A 21,855-nucleotide genomic window follows, 5' to 3' on the forward strand; every position below is an offset into this window, starting at 1 on the left:
CGAGCTCGTTCGAGTAACTTGGAAGTTTTTACGACTTTGGGGAGGAATCTACCGAGAACCTTACCTTTTCATCTTAGTTTCCTTACAGTTCAGCTTCTTACTCATACTTTTTTTAAATATTACACTTATCTCTAGCAGTTTCCTGTTGATGCATGAAATGCGTAGAAATAATACGAAATACCGAAACTCACAGTCGACTGCATGCATTCCTTTTCATTTTTTTCCCTTTTTGTGATCGTTTTAATTTTTTGGTATGCGATTTGACATCTATCACTAATTGGCTTCTTTCTTAAGGGCATCTCCGCAGTCGTAGTCGTCATACAAACAAAATACCTACATATTCGCTTACGAATGTAGTCATTCACTTTTTGAAATGTATTCTGAGTAACCTGTTGTCCATAGCCTTCATGGCCATGAGGATATTTTGCTATTCTTTTCCCTCTGTTTGTTGTTTTTGTTTGTCTTGGTGTCGTCAGCTTTTTGTTCTAGGGAACTTACGGTCGTAGCTTCTTCGAAGTGAGAAAAGCAATTATTGCAAAGCAGTTCCTTTTTTCGTAATCTGCTTGTCCCTATTTAAAGCCGCGCGGAACTCTACATTTGATTGAGCGATTCTTAAGAAAATTTGCTGGAGAAAGTGTGGGAGTAGTTGGAATAGTTTGAGCATCAAGGTTGTTTTTTTTTTCCTTTCGTATAAAAAGGGTGGACATATGTCTGCAAATAAATGTCGTACATTTCGCTTAAAAATTAGGAAAGAGGAGAGGTTTACTGCTTATGCGGCTTAAAAAATAAACATGAACTGCTTGAGTTTTTGCAATTTTGACGATCTTCATTGCTTAGAAAATAAGATTCGTCGGATTGCGTTTTCCGAATGGAACGTTTTGCCTCCGTCTTCAAGTCTGATCCTGCACATGCGCAGTCGCACTTTTCTTGTACTGTCACGGTTAGAGTTGCTCGCGTGCTCCATTTCTGCTCACTTTTCCTGCAAGTGCTAATGACGACAGCGCCGGCAACTCATCGTCAGATCAATTTCGTTCCTTTGCCAGAGCTTCTCGAGGAGAATCGTTGTGTGGAGGCGGCTGGGGACGTCCGCCCTCCAGTTTGCTTTGCCTTGGTATTTCTGCCGTTTCGATCGAGCAGTAGACTGCATTTCACAATGAAATTGGGCAATCTTTCATTCGATTATCCACGTTTCCTCTTCCCATGGACCTAAAAAAGACTGCTCAGCCTCTCCACACATATCAATTTTCGTGCGAATCAATTTCTCCCCATGACCGTTTCGTTGTGCTTTATTTGCTTCATTCTTTTCATGACTAAGAAAAGCACAACTATGTAAACTTATGCTCCTTAACCATGACCATTGTTGGTTTCTTTACGATATTGGATGATACGACATAGTACAACTTAGTGACTGCTTATCAAACACCTTGCTTTCGCTGTTGCCATACTTCAGTGTTTTCGAAACATTTACATCTTCTACGTTTGCATCGTCTGTTTTCTTATCTCCACTATCCCCTTGGGTTAACTCGACCGCATTCCGTGTTTTATGGGTCCGAAGAGAGGAAAATAAGTCCCCTATCCGTCCCACATTCGTTTTTCGTTAACGTTGGGGGCAAGTCTGTACTCGTCTTCACTGTTTCTTACTGCAAATTTCCGGTTCAGTTCATCTGCAGGTGAATGGTTTAGGAAAGAAAACTTTCTCTAACGAAGCTCTTTGGATCTAAGAAGAGGAACTTTGCAAGAGCCCACTTCTGAGTCTTTCGAGTGTTTGATATGCCATAGTGAAAGCCATGAGCAGAATTTTAAGCTTTCAGGTAAAGATCTCCTCCAAAATGAAGATCTCGCCCAAATCCTCACGTGATGCTTCCTCTGAAGCTAGTACTGCTAAATTTGCTCAATGACTGCATCTTTCACAGCACTTAAATTCAACTGAAGAGGCAGCATTGTCCACGTATAGAACATCTTTAGGAAGCCTTCGTAAGCAAGACGACTTGATTCGAAAGTGGCCCTCTTAATTATTTTCATTTCTTATGTACTACATGCGACTATGGTGTCTTTCCTTTCAGCTTGGATTCTCCAAAAGATTTATGTTGTAACTGATGTTGACATGTGAGAGTCGATTTTCTTCTGCGTCCCACTTTTCGTAATGGCACCAAATCGCGCTTATTTTGGCGCCGTCACATGTGATAAATAAGTAACGTGAAGATTGACATGGCCTTTCCCCACAAATTCGTCGCATTTTCTTCGTATTTTCTTGAGTCCACAGATATATAGGCCTTAATGACAACACAATAGTAATACATTTACGTACCCGCCCGCCCGACTTACTTATGCTCTCGCCGTTTAGAGACTTACGATATGTAAGCGCTCTAAAGGCATTTTGGATCATCCTTTCCGCTCGCTGCATATAAGGTTCGTATTAGTTGTTCTCGTCGAAATGAGTGCTCACATGTGTTTACTACTCTTGCTGCCATTCATTAACTTGCATTAACTCTGATGGCACGTACTTTTTTAAACATTCGCAGTTTTTTTTTTTTTTACATGACGGTAGCGTTTCGCACTATAGTGGAAGGTGAGAGTAGCTTTTTCCTTTATTGAGGAGTACGAAATTTGAGAGAAGAGGTACCTACTTGAGGTATCTTTGCTCTTGCGGATGATAATACTTTCCGTTTATGGTTGGTTTCAAATTGCCCACATAAGTTAAGTCTTCATTCAATGCTTTTTGGAAAGAATTATTTCAGTTCGGAAGTTAGCCAGTGCTAAGGTTTACTATTGGTGGTAAGTAGTAGTTGCAGTGGGGGAACCCGAGGTTGAAGTATGTGAGGCCTATTTCGGGGTTATTTAAGATGTAGAACACGAATGTAACACCAACGTTGTGAAATTGAATTTGAACGCAGATAAAAATGCCTTAGATAGCCATGATACGCAGTTTTCGCGTCTTTCGATTTTTTTTTTTGAAAACTGTTCATTTATTCAATTTATATGCTGATTGGATGCCATATTCGTTCAACATGTAAAATAACCCCACAAGGAGTGCCTGAATGCTGCAAAAGCGAAGAAAAAATGATAAAAATGGGCTGGTAGCCTCAAACTGTTATGGTCTTGTTGGTATAGCAGTAAAAGTGTTCAGTGTCACTCGTGCTAATGGGCTTCTACTCATCAATCTTATTTGCCTTTTGTCGCTAAGAACTTAGTGAATATTATCAAAAAAAAACAAGACAAAAAAAACACACACAAATGTAAATATCACTAGTTAAAGCATTAACTAACTCTACAATTTCGCATCAAACTTTCTTTTCAACTTCCCTTTATATGTACTTCCTTTGTACATACTTGATTTTTTTTCTAAAATCTCTCTTAGTATGCGATATGCTTGTTTCTTCCTATGAATACCACAGAGCAAAAGAGAAACATACACACACCATTCGAATTCCATATTGTGGTTTTTTTCGTGGCCAAATTTTAACGCAAACGAAAAGTTAACCTAAGTTTTGATTCACATTATCTTGATCAATCTAAATATAAACTAATATTATCGGAGATAAAACCTCGTTTTGAAAGTTCATTATAAAATGCTTCCAGTTACTTTTCAGCACTAGTTGGCATACCTTGCTCTGCTCGGAAATAATCGTTTCGTATGAAAGTGGTCGCTCTATTAACTTTCACGTTTTTCGCTTTGAAAGCGTTTGACAAAGCTCATTGCATCACTTTCGCATTATTGACTTGCAACGCCCTAACACACTGGATGTTTTGTATCACTATCATTTTTGTAATTAAAATGTGCAAGCTAATTTGCTATCACACTCGGGAGGTCAGTTTCAGCCGAAACCTGAGATCACAAAATTCTCCTGTGCTTGCGGCAAAAGTACGCTTGAGTCAACAAAGTCTATAAATCGATAAGCGAATCAATACATCCGCACGGGAAGTAGCTTGTCATCTGCGCCTGATGCCGAGCTATTTACGGACAAAGTTTGGTTTGAGTCGGCCAATACGCAGCTACTTGTATTCTTAACGTACATTTGTACCTAATTGGACTCTTCAGGAAAAGGATATGCCAGAGCTGCCTTCCCCATTTCTAGAAATCCCACACAGTTATTTTTTTTCGCCTTTGGCACATTTTTTATCCACCTTCTTATTCAGATAAACAGGTGCATTCATTCACTGACCCATTCACAGTCGAAGTAAGAAAGTGCAGCTATCACAGCGATTGAGTTACGATCGATTTTGGAACGTTCATAATCGAAGGCTATATTAGGGGCCCCTAACTGCATCGAATTGGGTGAGCACTGAGTGCTACGTGGCAACCTCATCCCTTGCGATATGAAGTTGCAGCTGAAGTCATACGTGAACAATAGGCTGTTTGCTGTGCTGATTCCGTCCAAATCGAGCAAATGGGCCACTCTTTCTTGCTAATAATGTGTGTTTTAGATTTCCGACGGTTCAAGCTCGGCCACATTCGCAGTTGACGTCCGGAAAGCATATACATTCAAAGTGGCGGCGGCGACGATGAAGGGATTGGGCCCTTTTTCACCTGTTCTCACTATCAATCCGGATCCAGCTGGTTTGTTTCCACATTCCCAAACTAAGTGAACAAAAGCATTCGATGTTTTGCTGTTTTCAAGTTATCGCCAGCTGCAGCAGTGCCACAAATCTAGCAAAATCTAATACAAAATAATTCCATGTTCCGTCTGTTTTGTTGTGCCGGTTTTCACTGGTTTGAATAGGAGAATTACGTTCCAAGCTTTATCTGGGTCCGTAGGAGCCGAAACGAGGTTGACTCCTCCCTTACTCCCGTTTTATGGCTCTGCTCCATTTGATATTGATATTTTTGGCTGTAGTCGAAAGTGTCGTTTTCAAATAGGACACACTGACTACCATAGCTTTCTACGTAGTCAATACTCATAAGAGTTCCGCTGACCCATTCCCTAGCTCATGTAAAAATTGCATACTGATTTCATTTCTACGTTTCTTTTTCTATTCTATTCTTTCTCAACTACTCTCTTTTCTTCTCTTTTTATATTCGAAGTTGTGCCTCCAGAAAGGGATACTGAGGTTAACGAAAACTTTTTTTTTCGATTTCTTCGTTGAAAAACAACTTGAAAAACGTATTGAAGATTTTAAAAGAAAGTCCAAGATAATAACTCATTCCATATTCATTCAACCAATACTTTTTTAGACACTTTTGCTTCGGAAATTGAAAAGAAAAAACGACATCAAATTAGACCGACATAGGCGTTTCCGTTAATAGGATGTTTTTATGAACGTATTTGATGCGACGCCGAAGTCGCCGAAATCCCGCCACAGGAACTTTTTGAGTGTGCGCAGAAAGCTGATGATCGAATAGTTACTCGTTTCATGTTTCCATTAGTTGTGTGGGGATTTCAAAGTAGTTGCAGACTGCCTAATTCTGCTTCCAACAATTCTTCATTTTTTTCTGCTTACCGCGCTGAGGAACCACTTTCAGCCTGTCGAAGTCATGCCGAATATTATAAACGGTCGATTTAAGGACAAGTGTGTGCCTTGGATGCGTGATATTCTCAGCCGTCTTTGAATTTTTTTCCTTAAAAGCCACTTTGTGTAGGGTGCAAATCAATATGGAGAGACACGGCTATGTTCTTGTTGACACCTGCTGTACTCTCCAGCACGTTCTACCCTTGAAGAAACCTTTACCGTTTCCAAGTTCGCTCTGTTAGTCGTGACACAGCAGAACTATGCGATATTTCCTGATTAACAGTGGTTTTTATTTCGAAATGCGTTAGGCTTGAATTATTTCGACGGTAAGAAATGAAAGTTCGCAATTCGATGTCTACTTTTGAATCTTATATGCTTGAGGGCACAGGAAGTGTGCTTGCCACTTTTAATCAGTTCGACACGTTTGCGGTACCCCCACTTCACCGCTGTGCAGCGTTCTCTCGTACTCTTGCTTCGCTTACTTACCTCTCTATAGATGTCTTTTCTAGTGTGACTGTTCGCTCTCCATTGCGCCTATCCGACTCTGATGTGTGCTGAATGCCAACGGGCTGCATGTATTTTATTTTCTTTCGTTTTTTGCGATTGCCACGATTTCTGTGTTGCGTGTACCTATGCGATTTCATGCTTTAAGTGGAATTGGTCAGAACTCACTTAAGTGCATACGAATCATAGCCATCTTCTCAACAACTCAAAGTTTTGCGAGAGGAAATCAGAATGAAATTAGCTCTTGTATGGACTAGTTAACGTTTTATTTCCGTCGACCAATGTACAGTTTTCGCGAAACCCATTGTGTTAATTATTCTTGGAGGTTTAGATCTTTTAAGTATTTCTTGAACTGAACTCCTATCAGAGTTCTGTTTTTAAAAAGATATGCTTTTCTTTCGTACATACAGGGATACTAGCATCTATTTTGAGCTGTAGAAAATCACCCTTAATGAGGAAGACAGAAAATGTTAAGTTTTCTTGGTTTTTCTGGCAATTTTGCCTCAACGTGCTACAGAACTCGCAGGGTACTGCGATACATTGTAAAGTATGGTACATCTCAAGTCGTGCAAAACTAGGTGGACGATCCCTCTATTTTTTACAATTGCAGCATACAGGAACATAGTTTACTTATTACTTATTATTCCACATTGTAAAGAGCTCAAATGAAGCAAAGGCAACCGAACACGAAAAGTATCACCTGCGTTCCTCCACACTGAACGCATTTTGTTATTCTCTACTCCGACATCTGTAAACAGTGGTCTCTCTAAGAGACCACGGGCTTCACTTCTGCTGCCAATGGATTGAGTTTTTTTTCCTTTATTGTAAGTGGTTGCAGAGTGCTGTATCTATCCATGTACTCTTTCTCGTCATTTGCTTTTCCAACAACTTGGACTTTGACGTTTACATGATTGTTGAACATTTGGATTTTACCTAAACTATATTTTTCTATATGGCTTTTTTCCTCAAATCAAATATTAGAGTGTCTCTTGCATAAGGTAGGCTGAGTTCCTTTCCTCAGCATTGTCTAGCTAAGTATTTCGTCACGGGTTTAACTTTGAACTCAAATTTGTGTTGTACACGAGAGCTTCAGCACAGAACATCGACTGCGCTGATTGCGAATGGTCGCCCTCATCAGAAGAAGAGTACTGTATGCAGTTAAAGATTAAAAGAGAGAATAAAGATGCTGATTTCTCTTCTAGCACTTTCTGCTTTGCTTATGATTTCCATTAGAGCCTACCATTCTTTTTGCACTCACTTGGGGCACATTACTGCTTGACGGGAACCCTGAAAATTTACATGGAGTCTTTATAATTATGCTGAATAGCGTGCTTGTTTCTTGTACGTTCACATATTTTAAATGGTTATGAAGTGCCATCAGAACTGTATGCAGACAGAATCGCGAAGTTTGCTAAATGCCGATGTGGGAATTGGCCAAAAAACACACACGTTTTTGAGAATTGGAATGATTGTTCTTGCTTGGAACTTTTGCACTAAAAACACGAGGACATTGCCCATCCATTGCTTCTTTGATTTGACGAAAGAAACTTGGAAAACTTTGACGAATTCAGAATTAAAAGCATCACGAATCTGTGGTGGTGCGGGTTTCAGGTGGGTTATGGCTGTAGTGGGTTGTAACATAACGGAACGCTCGAAGCTGCACCTTCCGGGCCGTTTTTTACGACAATTAGGAAGGAATGGACGGAATCACCCTCCTCTCCATAACCCACCTGAAACGCACACCATCCCTGATTCGTGGGGTGATGCCTTTAATGTAACCTTATTTCAATCTCGAACTGTGATTTACTATAAGGTAAATGTTCTTTTATGGGAGTTGTATATCTACATTTAGCTAAAATGTGATATCTATGTTTCATTCTTTTGGTCTTACGGAACCAGAATCCCTTGTTAGGCATTCTATTGTTTCGTTTGAGCGCAACAGTTAAAGATAAATCCGCCCGAAAATTTCCTCTCATCGTTAAATTTCTACAGGAAGTATTTTTAATTCTTCGGGGCATGATTTGGAGCAGTGATTCCGGCCATTTTGAATTAAACCTTTTTGAAATTCTCTTCACTCTTTTTGAATTACTTACTTGGAGCCAAATAAATCACTTTTCTCTTAGTTGCATCGATGGCAATATTGGTAAAATAGGTTTGCAAAAGATTTTAGAACATTCCTAGACGTCTAGCACCTGTCGATTAATGCTAATCAGTGCGCTGCATCATGCTCGCTGTGCACGCTTTCACTGTTTGTTTATATATGTGGTTTAATATGCATTACATTACGCAGTCTTAGTTATGAGGTGTGTGTGTGTGACGATCTACTAGTTTTACACGCTCCTAGTAAAACGGTTCATTGGTTGCAGTTTGTGAAGACTTCAGAAGCCGTACGTCACTACTGAGGCGAAACACATTAGTTGATTAAGTAGGGAAGTGACGGGACACATGGCTTCTTAATGGCACTCACTTCGCTCACCATGTTTTTGAATAGCTATCGCATGCGTAGTTTCAGTTGCAACATTGCAATCATCTACTCTTAGTGTCGCTTAGTGCCTCGCCAGAGCTATGCGATTTATTAGCGGCGATGCTGGTGATGCTCGGATAGCAGAATTGACTCTGTTATTAATGTCGCACCTCACCTACCTCTCTCACAGCTTCCACTCACTTCGGGTGGCTTGTTCCAGCCGTGTTGTTTAAAACTATGGTTGCTACTCACCATTCATCTTTGTTTGTGCGCACGATGCTAGATTTTAGATTAGGGATGGTTACATAGGATCTAAACCTGAGAGATTTGTTTTGAAAAGCACTCTCAAGAAGAATCTGCCTAAGCAACTGTTGTCAGATCGAACGGAATCAACATAAAAAGATGTTCGTAATATAAGGTGAGAAGTTTTAAAGTTGTTACGATCAGAGTGGATCAAGGCTTAAGTACTGTCAAACTACTTGAAAAGATACTAGCTCGAAAGGTTGGAAGCTTCCAAACAAGCTTTCTGTCGTAATATGTTGCAAAAATATCGATAGCTCTTTACTCTTCACCTTTTAACAATACATCTATAGTAATAGCACTTTTATTTCTGCTGGAGATCGGTTTACTCTTTGAAAGAGGACCTCGAATTTGAAACTTGATCTGAATGGTTGTTTGCTGGTTTTCGCGGTGTTTGACTACAGCCGTCAATGTCGTTAGCGCCAATGGGAGTGCATCTAGGGCAGTATTTTACATGTCGCTTCGGTGAATCATCGATTTCGTCGAAATTCCGTTTGGAAGCCCCTTTGTCGTATATTCCGTTTTTGACAAGAGACTGTTGGTCTCGTGAGAAGTGGATTGCTTGGTGTCATGGTTCGGTTCATTGTTTTGTCTTATACCCTGTGTATATGAGGTTGAAAAGTTTTGGAAAAGGGTAACAGCTATTGGGAAAATACGTGAACTGACAACTAACTAGTTCCTTAGCGAAGAAATGGGGTGCGTATCTTACAGCTTTTACTAGCTTTTATTTGACGAAATACCAACATCATGCAGGCTAAAATGCTATTGATTCTGACGGCTGTCACTGTAATAAGTTCCAGTCACATCGCTCTTAGCGCTGCTTAGTGTAACCTCTTCAGGAACTATCGAAGATTTACTTGTTAATATTTTGAAAGATTTATGCTCTTTTCGCCCTTACTGTTCCTATCTGAAACGTCCTAGCAACTCTCACCAAGCTATTCAGCTGTACCAGAAGTAGCATTCACTGTCCCTTGTTCTAGTGTGTAAAAACTCCTTTTTTCTATGATTTCCCTAAAAATTCGAGAAATCCAGCCCTGTGGTGTCCAAACGTAGAATTAAATACAAACATAAATCCCATTTATATCGAACACCTCCTGCTCAGTTCGCATTAACTTGCTCTATCTCCACTATATTCTTCCATGGCTGACTGTGTGTGTATCTCGGCGCGGCTAATTGTTGGCCGAAATTATGGGGTTTTTACAACATTCGTCACTTCCTCTGCAGGGTCTGTATATTTGGTTCTTTATGCGTATTCGTTTTCGTTATTTTTTCTTGTTTGATTGACTTCTCAGTGGGGAGCGTCCACCTGGCTTCACTAGTTAGTTGGTATGGCGACAAGGCTGGCGGAGTTTTGCTGCGATTAGTTCTATTCTGTCATTATACCGTGAATAGGCTATTCATAGGTGAATGGACGTTGTCGCACCATTATCTCTCTTGCCTCCGTTCACTTCAGTTCTAGCTAAACCGCGAGAATGCATTTGTGTTGATATTATTCGTTTCTGTTTTTCCGACTATTGCGTACTGTGCACATACGCGTCTTAAAGCAGAGTATGGTGACACGATGAGCAGAAGGAATTGTTCGTGCCACTTCTAATTCGCTATGTATCACCCAGTCTCTCGCGAGGTTACCATGGATGATATCGACGGGAACGACGCTATGAGCACAACGACTCGTGACCCTCTTGATGGGCACATTTCGCCGCTTATTTGCAAAGACGGCATCATCAGCAACCTCGAAGGACTGCTGAATTATATTGCATCCGGATGGAAATATCATGTTTCAAATACAGATGGTGTCAAGCAGGCGTGGTCGAAATTCGACAACGTTACCAATAAAATATGCAGCTTCATGACGGGTGAGTTCTCCTTACATTAAGCAGCGCAGTGAAGTGTGGGTTGCCCTTACATCGTAGCTAGTAGTCCGTAGTTACTCAGCATATCATTAATTGCTGTTCCTTAATGAATACACCTTTTGAAGAAGCACTACACAATGCAAGAAATTCTGTGTCCGGTTGCCGTAATGCTATATTTCAAACAGTAGTGATTTTATAAATAATTTCAATCTTAGAATATTGATACTGGATAGCCGACAAGTTTTGATCCCATTTTACGTTGATTTGAGCATGTACTAAGAAAAGTCAGTATGAAAACTCTAAGCAAGCGTTATCTTTCCTATCGCATCTGCGTTTGCATTAATTTGAATGCAGCTTTTCGAATCGCCTTTGAACACGTTGCCAATATTGTACATTTTCACGCTTCTAGTTAAGCGAACCGGCGCGCATTTCGCTATTAGAGATAATAAACCTCGTAAAGACGACAAATTTGGTGTTTTGCACTTGGCTTTTATCATGCCTTACCACACGTTTTAGGAGACTAATGGAAAAAAGTGCCCATTACTCTGCATAATTATGGGGAAGATATTTCAAAGCGTAACCCATTGCTGGTGGGTCTCGCACTCGTAAACATGTCGATTAAGCGAAAGCAAATTGTGGAAGATGTTATTATCATATCCTTAGAATTATACTACCGTTGAAGTGGTACATAGGAAGCATTATCGTAGTGGGATTAAGACGACCTAGTCAATTCTCGTAATTCCCAGAGTGAAACACGTTGAACCGCTTCAGAAAATACGACTATATGTGATTGTTTTTGTTATTCTAACAGACCAGGCATAGGCGCCACGTTCGACGTCGATGAAATTAATGTTTTTCATTGTGGAGCGCACTCAGACTTCATTGTTACCTCCTTATTCATCGCTGCTCTTCTCTTATGTCGAAGACCAATCATCGAAACTCCTACGCTATCCGATGTGAAGAAGCCATGTGGGTAGAAGGTTTGCCTGAAATGTCGCAGCTTTACCGCCAACAAAATGCACCTCGCTTAACGTCTTCGTGCAGTCATTTCGTTTTTTTGTTGACTGCTGGCGCGCTTGCTGTCCTCATTGCTCAGGCAATGATCAGTGCTCCTCGTCAGTGTTTCGGCATCGCTGCAGTGCCAGTCCTAGTATTACATTAGTGAATTAAATTAGTCTTGAGTCCATTCCCTGAGATTGCGAGCTTCTCGTCTAATTTTCGTCGCTTACCAGTTTCTCTCCCGCTCTGTTTTCAACTTACGCTCCAGCACATTCTGACCGTGTTAGCTTCTGTACCTTTGTGGTACTGCTACTACTACGCCTGGAAACTATTCTCAATATTCATGAGCAACGGTTTTTCACTTCCACCTACTACTCGAGCACAGCGACAAACGAGAGGCCGACCGCAGGTTGCGGCCAAACAGAAACAACTACGGAAGCAGCGTATCCAGAAACTTCGAAACAACCGCTTAGCGGTTGAAATCGCAGTACCAGGCATGTTTATTCGCCGTTCTCCTTAGATGTTGCACCGCTCCATTATCTGCGTGTGTGTATATCGCAGTCTCATTAGCGTCTCGTAAATTCCAATTTAGAAAAGTCGCTTTCGCTTCAGTGCGCTCCACCATCGTCTCTGGAGAAACCACTGCTTCTCCCTACACTTTCGCCTCCATGATGCACACCTCCGAGAATCAGATTTCCAGTGCAGATGTATTTGATGCAATTGTGAATCGCGCACCTGGTCCTTTAGACATCGTTATTATGAGGGGCATCTCTTTACCACACACCACAAACTCTCACAATGTGCTGCCTTCAACCTCTACAACTCACCATCCTATAATTATCGACGTCACTTTGCCGTTCTCTTCCACTGCTTGGTTTTTGTCGAAAATATCAAGTATGTTGTTCAGTAAGTACATTATGTGGAGTTTTCTTGCTACCTATTTTTAATGTGTGCACATATAGAAATTATATGAACCAACGCTATATGATCTGCTATGTTTTCGGTTTATTGTTTCAGGAGTTAGTTTCAAAACAAGTGGTATTGATGCTTCCGAACTCTATACCTGCTTTTGGAAAACAGTTGTGAATCTTAGATTACTCTGGTATTATAATTTAAAGTATTCCACTAAGAGGAGGCAGTCAAATGTGTGCCAAGCGTTTCAAACATCGTGTTCTTGGTGCTGAGAAGATTAGTGTACATCCCTTCAGCAAAATCATCTCTTCGTGGTCATTCTGAGTTCGAAAAATGCGCTTATATCTAGGTTTGATCGGGATTTTCATTTAGCTGCTACCTGCCAACACTAATAAATACTTCTTTAAAGGGGACGTGAGACTAAGGAGCTAGTTATAAATGTGTGTGCCTACCTTTACGCGATTTCCGCCCTGCCAACCATTATCCAAGCTATTGAGACTCGTGTATTGCTCCGTTTATTGGTATGCGTCTAAAGCTGCATCGAAAATGTATGTCTATTCCTATGCTGGGATGAACACTCCTACTTAGTTGGAACATGCCTTATTTCTCAATGCTGCTGTTGACTATTCTTCCGGACGTCTCAGCAACACTTAGTGGTGGATTACTGCTGCTTCCAATTAACCTTCACTCATTACTCAGAAATGTGCCCCCGCCAAATCGAACTCGGTCGAGGCAGCCACTGCCGTTCTCCCGCGTTGATTTTCTGCGGGATAATTTGGTTACTGACGAAGAGAGCTTTCGGAATGGCTTTCTCTTTCGTACAGAACACATTTCATCAGCTGCGCAAGCTAAAAGGAAGAAGAGTAGTGGATCCCATTTGTTCAGTAATCGTCACGAAGGATTCGCGAACCGAAGTGGCATTTTGTCCGCTGTCATCAATTCGCTCCTGATGCCAGGCAATAGCTTTGAATAGAGCTAACAGAGAATAGCTCAGAATTATTTTAGAAGATTGATGAAGTTTCCCTGCCTTTATCGTTGTTTTTTCAGCGCTCGTCGGGCCTCCAACGAATATCCGCGTTGAGGCTACTTCAAACAGCTCTGCGGTTGTGCAATGGGACTTCGAGAATGGACAAGTAACTTTTCTCGAATTTGCTTCGATTAATCCGTTTTGTTCAGTCTCTACATAAGTCTGAACTAAGAGCTAACCAGAATGTTCTTTGTGTTTTTCCAGTGCATCATTTCATGTTTGTTATTATCAAGGTTGATGGGTTCGTTGTGAAGTATATGCACGAGCCTGGCGGACGGTCAGACACTGAAAGATGGACTGCACGAACAGTGATGAGCCCCAACTCCCGACATCTTGAAGTTCCACATCTTACCGCTCACAAACCATACGCTTTTTGTGTGCTGGCAATTAAAAACAATGTGAGTTAGTTAAAGAAATCATCGCAGAACGAACATGAAGCTCGAACAAGTCAGAAACGTATCCTAGCGTCATAGTGCGTTTCCAAAACTTGCCTAGGGGTCCGAGAAATTTATCAAATTATTCTGTCACATCCGTTCACGGATGCAAGTTGATGCGGATGTCAGTGAAAGCGATATGGACATTCGCTCTTGTTTAACTTCCAAATCTTCTCTACAATTTAAGAAAAGCTTGACACAACTTCTTTTGTGGTCCTCTCGCAACCAAGTAGATCCACGTTCTGAAGTATACTAGTTTTATAGAATCTCCTCATAGGTCTGGCACTAAATGCAACGATCAGGTTGCAAGAGGCTGATAATCTATTTAAAAAACACCCAACGTTTGCATGAGAGTTCTTTTTTTTTGTCTAAATGCTGTACTTTAACTTTTAGTTAGTAGATGTGTGAGGGCACTTCTGTGAAAACGGACCTCTGTATCATGGTTGATTTTAAGGGGTTGGATGTTTTGCCAGACGAGCTATGAATGGTAATATCAGACTATTACTCTTAATTGCCATAATTATGAGGTTGAAGAAGTCGCCTTATGATTGCCACGTTTTTCCATTCTCTTTTTCCTTCATGTTCCTCATTTCCTTAAATTTTCAAAATTGGGCGTTTGCCCCTTTATTTTCACATTCTTAGGGATGTTTCGTCGATATAATTCTCTACAAAAAAATAATTTCTAATATTGTCGAAAGTTCGATATTTTTAAACCACGATTTTGTAGACTGTGTTTACATGCCTCCCGATTCTAGCTATTTTCCGCCATTAACCAATAGATCCTCTTCTGTGCTAGTCTCATTTATTCTTAATCGGATTTGAGTTTAAATTTAAATTAAAGTGAAGGTTTTTCAGAGTAAAAAGAAGTACTGGAAGATAAGAGTAACTGCCCATGATTAGACGCAGTAAAGGTGTGTGCGCGCTTGATTACGTGGCTTTTTGGAGGGACATGTAAAAATTACAATGTAGCTGTTGGGTAGTCCTCGGAATATTTGAAATTCCTTTTTTAAAACCAGTATGTTACAGGATAGCCCCGTTATTGAAGCATGTTGTGGGATTATTTTTGACTTATTTACTTTCAGAGACAAGGTGCATGCTCGGATCCTCCAACGCTGCTCGAGAGGCTAACTCCCACATACATGGTGCAAAATCTTGTTGTAGAGTGGAAAACGAGTAATTCGGTCAAGCTACGGTTGGTTGACATTGAATTGCTTCTTGCTGCTTCCCCATCATTTTGTTTCTAGATGGGAGTACAATGGACCTGCTCACGTCGGCTTCTACTTAAACCACACAGGAAAAAAAGAGTATTTCGATCATACTCTAGCCATGAAAAGTATGACCACTCCGGGATTCAAGCACGAGTTGGACGAAGGCAGCCGGGAGTATCTGTTAGTGCAAACTTGATCTCGTTGCTAATGAGGGTTTGGTTGATCCAACTCTTTCGGGCATTATAGCTGGACCAATCTTCGTCCGTACATGCAGTACACTTTCCACGTTGGCGTACGATCACTGCCTCCTGGCGCTCGGCAGTACTGGCCCAAAGAGGTGACTTCTCGAAGGAGTCCAATTAAAAATCGATCATTCGCCGGATTCTCTTTTCAGGTGGTGATAGTTACTGATCCAACTGGTCCTCCCTTTGTTTTTCCTCCGGAACTGGACGAAGTCATCGCTGCAAGTCTCGCTGCTAGACCCGGCCAGGTTGTGGTCCGACTGAGACCAGCGTCTGAAGAATATGGTCCAATTTCGCATTATTGGCTAATTGTTGTCCCGGGCAATTATTCCAAGGTAAGTTTGCAAATGCTAATAGTAGATATTACTAAATTATTGGTCTTCTCTAAAGGATGATGTTGTTAATATGGGGTCTGTTGAACTAGAAGCTGCTACAATAGCCAGACGCAAGGCCCTTGGAAGACAGCTCAGTGCCTCACCAACTAAGAAGGTGTGTACTGAGACGAGATTAGGTTTTTCGAACCTCATGAGAATATGTGCACACTTTAGAATGTCTGGAGTTTTTAGGTGAAGAAGTCTATTGAAAGGTACTATGAGGAACCACTCACCGGACTTCGTCCCTCTAATCAGATTATTCGAAAGCGCCGCAGCAACGACATACCATCAACAGCGTACATTGCAGCACGAATTGAGGCAGACGAGATGAGGAAGATGTATTCAGCGGACAGATCTTTTGTGGTCGGTGATGATAAGGTAGATGCCTTCCTGTATTGGATTTCTCTAGGAAATGTTTCTGACAATATCCTGATCACCCATCCGTTTGTTTTCTTTTGTAAAAAGCTTTGGAATTTGAGGTTCTGAGTGAATGAAAACAAGGGTTAGTAAGAAGTGTGAGCGATGTTGGGATTCACTTCATTTGCTGAATAATTTGGATCTATGAGGTGGTCCAAATGAAGTGTGACGAGCTATAGAAAATCCATAGATGCGGTGATTTTTTGAGCCAAAGAAACCGGTAAGAACACTGACCGGACTTTCCTGCAAAATTGGCCGCCAGCCCACGGCGCAAAGAAGACACTGGAGTGGTGTGAGACCTATCTTTCGGATTTCTGGACGACGTTGTTAGGCCGTCAAACTCGCCCGATCTCAATCTTTTGAATTTTGCTGTCTGGTCTATTCTAGAGCAAAAAGCCTTCCCTTTTAATTACAAGTCACTGGATCCGCTTAAAGTAGCTTTGGATGAGGCATCGGGCATGAGAACTGTTCGCGCGCATCCTCAAAAATTTTCGGAAGTGATTGGCGGTCATTCTGTATGTGATGTGTGAGAACTTACGTTTGACTATTGAATTTAAAAAAAATATTTCTTGTAGGGATTGATGCAAAAATATGGGTGGTTTTTTTGCGTCACTTTTCATGTGGACCACTCTGTATATCCTAAGGCATCCTATATCCCTAGGCAAGAGTTTTTTTTTCCTAGTTCTAACGTTTAAAAGGGACGAGATGGTCAAATTTGGGGTGCACTTTGGACCCTCGTGAGCACTCTTTCGAAGAAGTTTGTATTGATTCATTAACCGGATCTCCAATGAAGGACATCCCTATAGGTTTTAGAAAAGTACTCTGTCTTTCCCACCCACATCCTCGTGAGCAAGATTAGAAGGCCTCTTCTAAAAATTGTGAACATCCTTTTTTATTCAGACTTATTTCGACCTTTCTGACGTTCTCTGTTATCTGTGAACACACCGCTGTCTCAACGTTTTGTGATTGTCTACACGCTCTTGCGCGCCCACATCCATTCGCTGGGTTTATGTTTCGCGATGTCACGACACGATAACGCTTTTGACTTAAATATGCTGTTCCTTAAAATTGTGTCAGTCTTTATCTGCTGAAGAGATGAGTGAGTATAAGAAAACTGCAGCATCCACCTTTCTCATGTAGTTCCACGCTATTAATGCAAAAGCAGGTAATGCGAGAGAGATGTATTGTGGTGAATGTTTATGCTAAGGGGAAAATAAGCAAAATGACTGCTTTTGGAGATGTTCCATGTTCGCTCTCGCAAAGTCATGCTGCGGGTTGAACTCCAGATACAAATGGATCTAAAGACAAGCGTCCACGAAAGTCATGAACTAATTCTTTGTCTTCTTCTTAAGTTTTCTTCTGAATTAAAAGTAGTATTGCTCAAGTACTTCGGATCGAACATTCTGCTTGCTTTTTTGTCCACAGTTGAAATTCGCCTTTTTTGCGCTCGGCTTTGATACATGTTGTGCTTGTCGATAAGTTCACTTTTAAAACCTTAGTTAAATTCTCTGTTCGTATTCCAAAAAAACGAAAACACTCAGCCGATAGCCTATGTAAAGCCTATCTAATCGGCGCGTGTATGCTTATTGAACGCTTTATGTCCACATATTCGGCAGCGCCGTCGGACCATATCAAATTTGTTTTTCCAATTCCATGCGCCTCACTAATTGCCACGATCTGCGGGCTGAGCGATGGAGGGATTGCCCGCACTAGTGCGGCATGTTTCTCGCATTCATCGACGGAGCTTTCTTCATTTGCTACACCATTATAACTCCATTATAACTGCTTCCTTTATGTGATCCAACCTATTTAACGCAGAAACTGTTTTTTGCAGGTGTACAATGGATTCAACAACTTTCCTTTAGAACCGAATACAAAGTATCGTCTAATGATGCGCTCTTTCGCCAAAACTGACGGAAGACGCAAGGATGAGGTGGGGACCTTCCCGGTTAGCAGCAGGCTCTGACCAGGAGCTTGTGTGCTGTTAACCAAACACGTTACAATAAATTTAGTTTGATAAACGCGCTCCTATGGGCGAAAAACTGACTCGACTGTATTCGGATTCGGCACTTACGGAGCCGTTCACTACTAGAGCGGCTCTGAGAGCTGGTGCCAAACCGGGAGGCTTCTGGTTGATCGGCCCACTCATCGCTTTGCTCATTATTGCTATTCTCATTGGAATGCTGGTCTGCTGGTGGGTTTGCTAATATGGTGGGCAGGTTGCTCATTTCAGATGGTTTCCATTTCACATTTATTCCAGGTGGTTGAGGTGTAACAAAAAATCAGCTGGGAGAGGACATCGACATGGTTCCATCACAAAGGTAGCACTCACTGGAAATATCATGAACGGAATCCCCGGCGAGACAAGTAAATTACTCTCAACAGACACCTATGGGCGAAGTGTGATGAATCCTTACGAACAGGTGAGTCTGAAAATAATGTTTGTAGCATACCGCTTACAACACTGCTATATTACTGTTATTCACAGATGAATGGACATGGCAACGGACGTATGGAGTCGTCTGTAGACCTCTATCCGTTGCCACGAAGTCAGTCTCGTGCTGGTGCTTCTAGCTATGCCCCTGTTCCTGTTCCAGTTCCATGCCTGCCATCGAGCGGAGCGATGCTCGGTAGGGCTTTTAATTCGCTTGGAATATTTTCTGGAGATAGAGCCTGACGCCGTTGCGTGTGCACGAAGTGATGTGGTCGAGGCGGGACCCTCACTTGCTGTCATCGTATTGCAGGGACCGCGGACGCGGCCGCTAGCTTCACCGCGCAGCTGCACCAGGCTTCAGGTTGTATTGATCCGAGAATATACGTACTGCATCTTAAAAGTTCCCTCAATTTTGTTTACTGTTGAATTCTTATTTCATAGGCTCACTTTTTAGATCACCGCAGTTTTACGAACTCACGAAATGATTCAGACTGTTCTCTTACGTCAGATCTCGACCCTTTTTCTTTTTTTCGTAGTACTTCTTCTAGTCTTGTACGCTAAGCAACCGGAAAAAATCACTGGCTGCTACTCTAGAAGAAATTACGTATGCACCTATGTGGAAATTTCGAATCTTAAATCGACCAGCAATTTTGTTCAAAAATCAGCCTTCATCGTGCTATTCGAAAAGAAAAGCGTTTCTTATTCATTCTATTAATTTCAGCCAACCATTGTTAGGAAGTTGGAATATTTTCTGATATGATTGATCTTTTCGCAATCACCAGTTAATCTATGTTCACTAAAGAAAAGTGTTTTAAAGTGAAAATTGCCAAGCTAAATTTCCCATCGCTTGAAATCACTTGCGAGGGAGAGTAACGAAATAGCCCACAAGTTTGACGAAGTCAGAAAATAGCTTTGGTTCTTTGATTTAGACCTGCTACTTGTTTCTTCTCGCTAGCCATCATGATATATGTGCCAGAAAGCTGTAAAATGGGTGCGACGGGTCCAACGGCGTGGAATTCTTGTGTCATAGTGCAGTATTATCGCGCAGTAACTTCGTGTGCATGTCGCAAAAGGTAAACGGGACCGTGAAACGGTTTTATACCCATGGCCATTGCACGCGTTGGTTTTCACCTCTATGACCCCCGCGTATCTATTTCTTTGCATGTTTGCCTCAGCTTGGTAGCATACCTTCTTCAGAAAGTGGAAGCACACATGCAAACGGCTGCTTAAAAGTAGCGAACAGTTTATATGATCTGACGTGAAACCTTACCTTTATCAGCACGAAGTCCGGCTTTAGGTTTACTATATAGAAACAGATTTAACAAGTTATTTTCTGTGCTTTTTACTGCTTAACACATATTAAGAAGCATCGTGAGTTTGCTTCAGCGGATACTTCCATGCAAATAGACTTCCCCTCTAATTGCTACGTTGTCTTTAGCATCAAGTTCCCTTACCATTCTATTAGATATTAAACTCAGTTAACTATTTTCTCAGTTTGAATTTGACGAAGTGAAGATAAACGCTAAATGTCTTTATGGGGAGAGCTATCATGAGGAGATAGCATTCTTTTTGAGTTCCCATACTAGTAGTCATAACATATCCAGCCCTTTTTGTGCATAACTATTTTATTTATACTCTTGTTCGTGAATAAACATTCCGAAGAAACCAATTTTGAGATTTATTCCACGAATGTGTTCAAAAGCGGCTAACGGTCCTGCTGAAACTGCAAACTGAATATCTTTACTCAGACTGGTTATAGCACTTCGGGGTTGAGGAAGAGCTTAATGCGTTACTTTTGGTCGATACAATTATTAAAAAGGAATAGAACTACCAACATATATACATATGTATAGATAGAATACGGATCTCGCCACGGTATGGTTCACCCAGGTGCAGTGGCTATGTAGACCTGATTTTCTCAAGACATCATAAATGTTAGTCTTTACTCAAAAACGTGGGCATCAACAAATACGAGGACCAATTCCTACCTATCGGTTGCTAAATTTCTGTCTAGAACATCCCTATACTTTCTTGCTGTCTTGTCCTTTGTTTTCTTGTTTGTTTTATCTTATGTAGTGAAGCTCCTTGAGTGTTTGAGTATCTTATCATCTTCTAAATTCACTTGATTTAATTTGTTTCCGCTTTTTTTATTAAACACATTGTTATAGGAAGCCATTTTGTTGGCCATCCGCCAGTTCCAATTTCCGAGCTTGCTCAACACATAGAAAGGTTGCGGATGAACAATAATGCTGGATTCCAGCAAGTAAGTGTTTTTGACCTCTTTGAGTAAACGAAGTAATTAGCAGTTTTAATGTAATACGACTTACTTTGTTCCTTCAAAGGAATTCGAATCTATCGAGACTGGGCAGCAATTCACTTGGGAAAATAGTAGCGCGGAAATGAACAAGCACAAGAATCGTTACGCAAACGTAGTGGCGTACGATCATTCGCGTGTTGTCCTCTCATCTTTAGATGGGGTCCCGGGCACTGACTACATCAATGCCAACTACATTGATGGCTACGACAAGGTGGGGAATCACTCTTATTCATTTGTCTACGACTAAGCGTACCTGAGTGTTTTTTAGCCGAAGGCCTACATCGCGACTCAAGGTCCTTTACCGGAGACATTCGGAGATTTCTGGCGAATGGTCTGGGAGGAGACATCATCCACTATTGTCATGCTAACAAATTTGGAAGAACGATCGAGAGTGAAATGTGACCAGTATTGGCCATCGAGGGGAACTTCAACATATGGTGAAATCCAGGTAAGCTCTTCATCACGACATAATAGAACTTTGTGAAATTATTGGTACCTCCGTAGGTGACGCTTCTGGAAACAACTGTTCTTGCTCACTACACCATGCGAACGTTCCGGATACAAGCAGTCGGAGAGATGGAAATGCGCGAGATTCGACACCTACAGGTGAATTTCTCATCTCGTGTTATTTCACTACTTATCAGCAAAGCGGCGAAAGAAGCCCAGCACAGAAAGAATGCTGCGGGAGCGGTTTTTTTTTTGTTGACAACTGCTCCAGAGTTCGTTCGTTCGTGCAGCCATTATGTTAAGAAGCTTAAAAAAAACATAATCTCACTGGGTGATATGTAGAATTCGAAAGACTTCGCGTCCAGAAGAGCAGTAGCTCTTGAAACAAAGTTGATTATATGCGGAGATTATAAAGCTTTTCTTACAAAGCGGTAGTTTCTACATGATGAACACTTTTTAAAGCGAGATTTTGGTT

At 41.2% G+C, this 21,855-nt stretch overlaps 1 protein-coding gene across 3 annotated transcripts in view; it reads left to right on the forward strand.

Moving 5' to 3' along the window:
- RB195_018996 (uncharacterized protein) overlaps positions 1-21,855 on the forward strand; it is a gene marked incomplete at both ends in the record, with an annotated part of 70,426 nt that overhangs the window by 10,814 nt on the left and 37,757 nt on the right. For all 3 annotated transcript variants that reach the window (XM_064186656.1, XM_064186654.1, XM_064186655.1), the window contains 17 exons: positions 4,426-4,558; positions 13,528-13,613; positions 13,741-13,905; positions 15,024-15,133; positions 15,186-15,329; positions 15,396-15,486; positions 15,544-15,726; positions 15,782-15,880; positions 15,958-16,143; positions 18,017-18,115; positions 18,195-18,376; positions 18,443-18,605; positions 18,671-18,812; positions 20,785-20,879; positions 20,959-21,144; positions 21,202-21,381; positions 21,438-21,539. In XM_064186656.1, the coding sequence (XP_064042535.1) occupies positions 4,426-4,558; positions 13,528-13,613; positions 13,741-13,905; positions 15,024-15,133; positions 15,186-15,329; positions 15,396-15,486; positions 15,544-15,726; positions 15,782-15,880; positions 15,958-16,143; positions 18,017-18,115; positions 18,195-18,376; positions 18,443-18,605; positions 18,671-18,812; positions 20,785-20,879; positions 20,959-21,144; positions 21,202-21,381; positions 21,438-21,539 (2,346 nt within the window). The remainder of the gene's footprint in view (positions 1-4,425; positions 4,559-13,527; positions 13,614-13,740; positions 13,906-15,023; positions 15,134-15,185; positions 15,330-15,395; positions 15,487-15,543; positions 15,727-15,781; positions 15,881-15,957; positions 16,144-18,016; positions 18,116-18,194; positions 18,377-18,442; positions 18,606-18,670; positions 18,813-20,784; positions 20,880-20,958; positions 21,145-21,201; positions 21,382-21,437; positions 21,540-21,855) is intronic.

This window comes from Necator americanus, chromosome II (assembly GCF_031761385.1).
Source record: "Necator americanus strain Aroian chromosome II, whole genome shotgun sequence".
NCBI classification, from domain to species: domain Eukaryota; kingdom Metazoa; phylum Nematoda; class Chromadorea; order Rhabditida; family Ancylostomatidae; genus Necator; species Necator americanus.